The sequence below is a fragment of the Leuciscus leuciscus genome (assembly GCF_965113295.1).
Source record: "Leuciscus leuciscus genome assembly, chromosome: 6".
In the NCBI taxonomy this organism is placed as follows: Eukaryota; Metazoa; Chordata; class Actinopteri; order Cypriniformes; family Leuciscidae; genus Leuciscus; species Leuciscus leuciscus.
Genome location: NC_138730.1, coordinates 36,346,176 through 36,354,696, shown reverse-complemented (window position 1 = coordinate 36,354,696; position 8,521 = coordinate 36,346,176). Strand labels below are relative to the sequence as shown.

The window sequence follows — 8,521 nt, the reverse complement described above, 5'->3', positions numbered from 1 at the left end:
CTGCCATCAAGTAGGCCTAATATATAGCGATTTTCACAGTACACACAGCTTTACAGAAAGATCGATATTGTATAGTAATTTAATCGGTTACATATAGTATATGAAACACATAAGTTAAAATGGTCGTTATAACGTAGTTCAAACGACTTATATAATAAAGTGATTTTGTCTGATTTGTAACCATGCAGGCACTAAAGCGATTACCCATAAAACTTCCTTGAACCAAGGTACCAATCGGATTGCTTAATTGGGTCCTAAGGTGGGACTCGTCTCTTCAACGCACCTGATGACCTATTTTCGGCGAAATTCTGAAGTGTGCATACGATGGATAGACACTTTACTATCCCATGAGGCCACGGGAGAGGATTTGTGAATGGCAGTGAAGCAACACAACAGAGCTGGTAGGTCACATGATAATGACAACATGGCGAATGTAGTATGTCCTGATTACATTCATACTACACTACACACATTCATACAGAACTTACTTTTTTTTAGATGTCATTAAGTAATTAATTATCAGAAATAAGAACCTACTCTAGAGATGCGCTTTCGGATACAGCCCATTAGTTGTCGCGTGTAACTAAAGGACAAGGGACTATGGTTTCACGTATAGGCTAAAAGACGAGACTGCGAATGTTAGCCTACTTGAGATCGACCCACGTTTACTTACTATCATGAGTAAATAATGCCTTAAATTTCAGAGTATTCCTCATACAAACCTTTTATATACCTTAAGAAGAATTGCTCACATCGTGTGGACTAACGTTACCTTTATGATTTTAATTGACTCTATATCTGGAGGGCTACTGAAAAAGTAAGCAATACATTTGCGTTAACGCCCAATAACCACTAGATGGTGCCTAATGACACCAGTTTATTTGTTCGATCTTTCTCATCCGACTTTGAAAATCTGGATTCAAAAAAGTAATTTAAACCATACTCATATCATGCTGGAGGACATGATCATTGGGTTTTACACAGACTCCTGGAGTTCATGCAGCTAGAGAGCTGCTGTCATTAAAGCAAACGCTCCTCCTCAGGAGAGCCAGAAGCTTCTGTTTTTAATCATTTAAAAGTACTATCTTGATTTCATAAGGCTATAGATAACATCTTAACTTTTATAGCAATAATAATCAAAATGAATTTGTTTGTTTGCTGGCAGTCGATGCTTCTTACCTTATCTCGGCTTCTGACACAAGAAAGACACATCAGGAGGCCTAACATACATAAAACTCTTTAAAAGTTTCCACTGATTTAAAGCTCAACCTGGGCCAGTGGAGTTTGATCTCAGAACACTCATTAAATTCTTACCAGAACAAATTATCTGCTCCGTGCTATCATTATTTTAAAGCTCTGTACCCTTACCTTTTTTTTTTAGTCATCAGTTGTTTCTGTTTATTTCTCCTAAGCAATTTTTAGGTAGAAACCGCCACATAAAAGATGATTATTTAATGAAACATATGAGAACTCAACTCTTGAATTATGAAAGCTCAACGTCCAATCAATACAATTTATTTTCTTAACAGATTTTGGTGTCAGTTGGGGCAGCAAGATTAGACTTTGTAAATTGTCAAACACAAGTTTTCACCATTTAGCCACCAAAATGCATAAGGACATACAGCAGGCCTCACTCTCGAACAGAATGGTAAAACACATCAGAAAGTGTTAAATCTGTGAAACCACTCCATTCTGTGTACCTAATGAATCCTTAAAACATTAAAGGATGGCCCTAATAACATCTGTCAATGCACTTGAGTTTTTGGTTCTCATTGATACCGATCTCAGTCTCCATTAACTCTCAGCCAAAGAGCTCAAAGGCAAAACATGTTTTCATTTAAAGTTGTTGCATTTTCAAGGCTCATGTGAATTAAGTCTTCACTCAGGATTGTGAAAATACATGGAAGAATGAGAACAGTCCCACACACTCGATAAACAAGCACATTGTGCTGTTTACAGAAGGATTCTGACCTCATTATATCACAGTCCACATGGTAGCTGAAAACCGCTCACTGAATCCTGCAGTATGTAAACTGTGACTTTTTTTTCTCCATTTAAATTATAATTGATGGGCTAGATCAAGATTTTATGAATTATAAGACAGTTTAACACACTTTCCAAAGTTGCACCTTAAGGTAATTCAGTGATTGGACGGATGGGTGTTGATGTCATCAACCATGTGCTTAGGATTCTGCATTGATGTCACAATGATTGTATCTATTTTATTAACCACAAGCGTGCCCTTTTTCTGTTGTGCAAGCATATAATTAATGACCCGTTGACACATTAGTTGTTCGTAGTGTCTGAGGAAATTGTGACTGATTTTAATATTTCCTAACCCTTTAATGATCAGTGGTTATTTGCACCGGCACAGTATTAGTAGTAAACAATTTTAATATCAATTTATCATGTTAAATACAGAGGATTGTTGAACTCATGCTCATTTAGTAAGCAATTCGTTTTTGAACCTACTCATTTTTTATGTTGAGCTCTATATATACATACAAAATGCAAATCATACAGACTTGAATGCACTTTTTGTTAAATTTTATTTTATTAAAATTCATACTTATGGAAATATTTAGGAAACTAGTGATTAGGATGTGTACACCAGCATGTATTCAGGTATATATATATTAATAATTTCTACTTGATGGTAACACAACAATTAGAGCTCCACATGGGTAGCCTAGGCTACTCCACATCATTCAAGTCATTAAATCTAAACTTTTGTTGGAAATGGTATAAATATTCATTAAAAATATTTGAAACCAACATGAATAGATTACATTTGAATTTTGCACATGCATTTAAAACCAAATTGTTAAACACTAAAAAAGTGTTTGCTGTTCCTAATGTATCAATGATCCAAATGAATATACAGTAGCCTATACATACATTTTGAACTTTCATGTAGCCTATTTATATTCACAACAGTAGCCTGCCTTCTTTCGCAAACATAGGCTATCAACTTATCAACTAATGATTAACAAAATTCCTCTAAATTTGAGCATGTGACTACTCACTTAGTCTGTGCTTTTATGAAAGCACAGCTTTTATGTTTTGTGAGTATAAAACGCCAAAAAATGTGCTTGATGTATGTTTTTGGAGTGCTGGTCATAACAAGCAGAGTTTTTAGCCAAGACCCAACAACCGTATCGCCAGAGGTTCGAGGTAAGCTTTATTTATTCAGAAAACACACTCTTTTAACTCCTACATACAAACACAGCATGTTGGATCTGTCCAAGCCTGTCTCTTTTCCTCCTCACCTCCCTCAATAGAAGTGTTTGTAGCAGTGGGTTCATCTGTGAAGATACCGTGCACTGATGGAGAGGAAAAAGAGGTGGAGTGGAGATTTAACAGCTCAGTGCTCGTCTCAAGCCCCGTTCTCTTCATACAGAACACTAGTTTGAAGAACCAAGGCATCTACACCTGCCACCAACCAAACGGAAACCTGATACTAACAGTGTCTCTACACCTGGGATGTAGGTTCATGCATATTTTCCTTTATTTAAAGCTGTGTAGTCTGGTAAAATAATTCTTACTATTCCAGAGAGCTTAACTTAAGAATTAAATTGAAATTCTGTTCTGTTTGTGCTATTTAGATCCCCCTTCTCCTCCGGATGTGCATTGTTGGTCTCCAACTTACCCTAAAAGGGCCATATGCTCTTGGACACTGACTCCAGACCCAATACTTCCAACACACTATATTGCTACATACAGGTATGTATGCATTGGTACAATACCAGATGAGTTGTAAAATTGGCAAATCTGTAGTGGTGTAAAGTATTTGAGTAAATGTAATTAGTGACTGCACTTAATCTTTTTGGCAACTTTGTAGTTTGACTAAGTATCTAAGATATTAGCAGCTTTTAGTCTATACTTGACTACATTTTTGAAAAAGTTTATGTACTCTTTACTCCAATACACTTGTGATTAGTTATGAAATTACTCCTTACATTTTTGCACAGCACCTAATTTTTTCTGCAGCAGTTTATTTCTGCTACAAAAGAAGTGATATCGCCATCTACAGGGCATTGAAGGTACTATATATTGTGTGGTGTTCCCTTACGAACCCAAACTTGTCAACAAGGCTACTTTACACAGATTAGTTAGAAGTTTCTGAATCGTTTCATATGAGGTGAGGACATGGCTATAGCCATAACCAGCATGTCTAGTGCAAGTAGGCTTTGACTAATTAATGTTACTTAATATTATTTTATCTAACCGTTATATTGAAGAGACCTTTTTGAAGGAGATTGGTTTTCTTATGCCCTTTTTGAAAACTGGAGCTTAACTGAGACTTGAGTGTTTTGTAGACTTTTTAACTTTTTATTTATTTTATTGCTCAGTTTTATTTTGATTTTAGAAAATTAACGTGATTGCTCTCCTCACAATTCACCGGTTTCTTGTTTTTCACTGGCGTGTCTCTTAGATGTTGAGGACTAGTGCATCTTTGAGCCTACATTTAGTACGAGTTAAGCCTACTGTTAAAATCAGATGCTCTATCCCCCCGGTTTCACAGACAAGTTTTTAGCCTAGTCTCAGATTAAAATGCATGTTTGAGCTGTTTTAACTGAAAGCAACTTAAACTGGCATATCTTAAATATGTCAGTGTCATTGTTTTGTCTCAAGATGCACACCAGTAATATTTTTAAGGCACTATTAGATTTATAAAAGCTACTTAAATGTCCTGCTAATCGAACTAAGGCCTAATCCCGCTTAATCTAAACCGTGTCTGTGAAACCATGTCTAAGACTTTTACTCAAGTCGTATTGGAATTGGTGACTTGTAAATTGTTACAATTAGTAATTTTTGCTGTAAGGTATCTGTACTTTTTACTCAAGTATGGTTTTTAGGTACTCTTTACTCCTCTGCAAATCTGTTATAAATCTATTTAACGCTCTATATTGTCTATATGAATTATCGTTTGAAGCTTCAAAAAGGACGTAAAAGCAGCATAAAAACATCATTAAATTGTACTTATGATTTGTGCTCTATTCCAAGTCTTCTGAAGAATCTGTAATAGCTTCTGATTCATGAGGGAATCATTCAGATTGGTTTTGTGAACCAAATAAACTGATTAACTGAAAAGATCCAATTCAAAAGAATGATTTGTTCACGAATCAGACATACTTTTTCATGGGTTTGGATTAACATGAGCATTAGTGAGTAAATAAATAATGAATGTGTACTATTGCTTTATTTTGAATATTGTGCTGCAATTTATATTGTACCTGTTGTATAATTCACCATGTATCTATGATTTACTATACATATTAAAATGTAGAATAATAGTTCAGAATATTTGCTTCTGAATTTAAATTTAGGAGCTTTTCAGAACCACTCTCAAGTGCCCGTCAATGCCATAAATGGGAAGAACAAGACAGGCAATGTGCGCTAGAGGAACTGGAGATCTTTGCAAGAGAACCAACTCTTATCAACATCACAGCTATTAATGCTCTGGGAAGCACAACACGCGTATGGCCATTCATTTTTGAGAAGATAGGTGAGCTTTTCTCTTCTACCATTCCATTTATTCCACTGGTTTGCAAACAGTCTGTATTTTTATTTTTAAACATTATATAATCAATTATATAATCAATACAGGAAAACTATCTGGAAAAATAAACAAATATTCACATAAATATTTACTTTAGTCTATGTCACTACAGAAAATGAAACGGCTGCTTTTGGAATATTTTCAAGGTCTTATCAATGTTCACATCTTGATGCATATGCCATGATTTTCTATTGAGTGTTTTAATCTCTGTCCATGGTTGTGTTGTAGTGAAACCTGATCCTCCGGTGAATGTGAGTGTGATGGTATTGCCAGGCAAGAAGTTGTCTGTTCAGTGGGGTCCACCACCCACATGGCCGGATCCTGTCAACTTTCTCCTTAAATACACAGTGAAATACCACTGGGGCAAACCTGAGACGGCTAGAACTGTGAGTTTACTGTGTAGACAGTGTTCTACAATGTTAAAGCTGTAAAGTACTAAAACAAAAATCACCAAACAGAACAATTAAAGCAGTATTTGCATTTATACAGGAGGGGAATATTTCATTTTTTTAAAATTTTTGTTTTCTAGCTTGGCCCTTATGAGTCTAACAAAATGGTTCTGAGTGGACTGGTGGCAGGAAGGACTTATTACATCCAAATATCTGCAAAGGACTTCCTTGATGATGGGCGGAACAGTGACTGGAGTGCACCAATAAGTGCCACTATACCCATCAACTGATGATGAATCACTATATTAACCAAAAGTGTTATGTTTCAATGTTTATTATGTCACCAAAGTGTAACTTTGTTTATAAAGGCAATGATAACCAATATGCAAGCTCAATGTGCAGAATTTTCTTAATTTAAAAAATGATCAACACCCAGTATAGCTCCACTTGTAAATAATCACAAAGCTTGTAAGCATTTCGAAAGTGTTCTCATCTAAACTGATTTTAACTGGTTTGTGAAACAAGAAAATCACACTTTTTCAAGCAGCAAAATAATAAAGAACAAAAATGAAAGCCAGTGTTTAGTAACAAATCTGAACAGAAACGTTTAATTATACTGGTTTCCTTTGAAAATCATTTGATTTTTTTTATTATTAAATAAAATAAGGGGTATAAAAGAATACTGGTATTTTACCAATCTAACCCTTTATTTATATATTTAGTAAATTCTTTAATTAGGTTTAATTTTTATATTTTCATTTTAATGTTAAAGTTTAAGTTCAGATTTTCATTTGTCTAATTGTCAGTTTGCTATGTATTTGTCATTTTTATTTTATTTTTTAAAAGTATTTATATTTAGCTTTAATTCATTTGAAGTTTTAGTCATTTAAGCACTTCACAACTTTCAGCAACAACTTCAACTTATTATTGAATTTATTTTATTGAAATGTTATGTATATTATTTAAAGTATTATTTCAGTTAGTTGCCAACACAACATTGCTGTGTCAAGTTTAAGGTTATGGTTTTTCATTTAATATTTATATATATATATTTTTTTTTTTATTAATTTCAGCTTTATTTCAATGAACAAAATTTTTTTTTAATTGTTATATATACACTCACCTAAAGGATTATTAGGAACACCATACTAATACTGTGTTTGACCCCCTTTCACCTTCAGAACTGCCTTAACTCTACGTGGCATTGATTCAACAAGGTGCTGAAAGCATTCTTTAGAAATGTTGGCCCATATTGATAAGATAGCATCTTGCAGTTGATGGAGATTTGTGGGATGCACATCCAGGGCACGAAGCTCCCGTTCCACCACATCCCAAAGATGCTCTATTGGGTTGAGATCTGGTGACTGTGGGGGCCATTTTAGTACAGTGAACTCATTGTCATGTTCAAGAAACCTTTTTAGGTAAATGGAAAACCTACTGAAAGAGGTTGTTCCACATTATTAAGCAAGTCAGTTTTCATGCAATTTGGGGAGGAAGAAAGATCTTTCTGAAGATGAAAAGCATCAAATGGTGCAATGTCTTGCAAAAGGCATGAAAACAACTAATATTGAGCAAAAACTGCATAGAGATTATCGAACTATTAAAGGACAAGTTCGGTATTTTACACTTAAAGCCCTGTTTTCAGATCGTTTCTGATGAAATACAATGGTTAAGATTGAAATTTGGACAAATGCTGCTGTCCCGAGAATTTTCGGTTTCTGTGGTAGCACCCCCCCACCTCCACAATGGTTGTGTAGGTGCACTGGAACAATCCTTCCTAAAACGCATTAAACTTTCGTTTACAAAGACGTGAAACTCACCGAGTGGTCAGGGGTGTTCACTGATATGCTCACACAAAAATCGCTGCAAAAGATGCTTTCCAACAGGTGTTTTACCATTCGTTGTAAAACTGTGGACCTATTTTTCCAAACGCCTAACACCCGTACATTCGAATAATAGACTTGAATAATGACACTCCAGCCCGGCGGCGGAGTAACACCGTACCTCACAGCACATCCAATACAAGTCAATGGAGTTGGACAAAAACTACGATAAAACCTGTTGGAAAGCATCTTTTGCAGCGATTTTTGTGTAAGCATATCAGTGAACACCCCTGACCACTCGGTGAGTTTCACGTCTTTGTAAACGAAAATTTAATGCATTTTAGGAAGGATTGCCAAGAAAACATCCCCCACACCATCACACCACCACCAGCCTGCACAGTGGTAACAAGGCATGATGGATCCATGTTCTCATTCTGTTTACGCCAAATTCTGACTCTACCATCTGAATGTCTCAACAGAAATCGAGACTCATCAGACCAGGCAACATTTTTCCAGTCTTCAACTGTCCAATTTTGGTGAGCTCGTGCAAATTGTAGCCTCTTTTTCCTATTTGTAGTGGAGATGAGTGGTACCCGGTGGGGTCTTCTGCTGTTATAGCCCATCCGCCTCAAGGTTGTGCGTGTTGTGGCTTCACAAATGCTTTGCTGCATACCTCGGTTGTAACGAGTGGTTATTTCAGTCAAAGTTGCTCTTCTATCAGCTTGAATCAGTCAGCCCATTCTCCT

The 8,521-nt window shown here is 35.7% G+C and overlaps 1 protein-coding gene across 1 annotated transcript; it reads left to right on the top strand.

Moving 5' to 3' along the window:
* The first annotated feature begins 2,999 nt into the window (after positions 1-2,999).
* Positions 3,000-6,529, top strand: ebi3 (Epstein-Barr virus induced 3). Its single transcript, XM_082173666.1, has 6 exons — positions 3,000-3,174; positions 3,282-3,485; positions 3,606-3,723; positions 5,331-5,509; positions 5,792-5,949; positions 6,093-6,529. The coding sequence occupies exons 1-6, from the start codon at positions 3,042-3,044 to the stop codon at positions 6,240-6,242; spliced, it is 942 nt and encodes a 313-aa protein (XP_082029792.1). The 5' UTR covers positions 3,000-3,041; the 3' UTR covers positions 6,243-6,529.
* Positions 6,530-8,521: the final 1,992 nt, after the last annotated feature.

What these genes read in the sequence shown, in the direction of transcription:
- ebi3 (XM_082173666.1), top strand. Translation starts at nt 3,042, where the DNA reads ATGAAAGCACAGCTTTTATGTTTTGTGAGTATAAAACGCCAAAAAATG. An exon ending in CGTATCGCCAGAGGTTCGAG is followed by an intron (nt 3,175 to 3,281) that starts GTAAGCTTTATT and finishes CTCCCTCAATAG; the next exon opens with AAGTGTTTGTAGCAGTGGGT. An exon ending in AACCTGAGACGGCTAGAACT is followed by an intron (nt 5,950 to 6,092) that starts GTGAGTTTACTG and finishes TTTGTTTTCTAG; the next exon opens with CTTGGCCCTTATGAGTCTAA.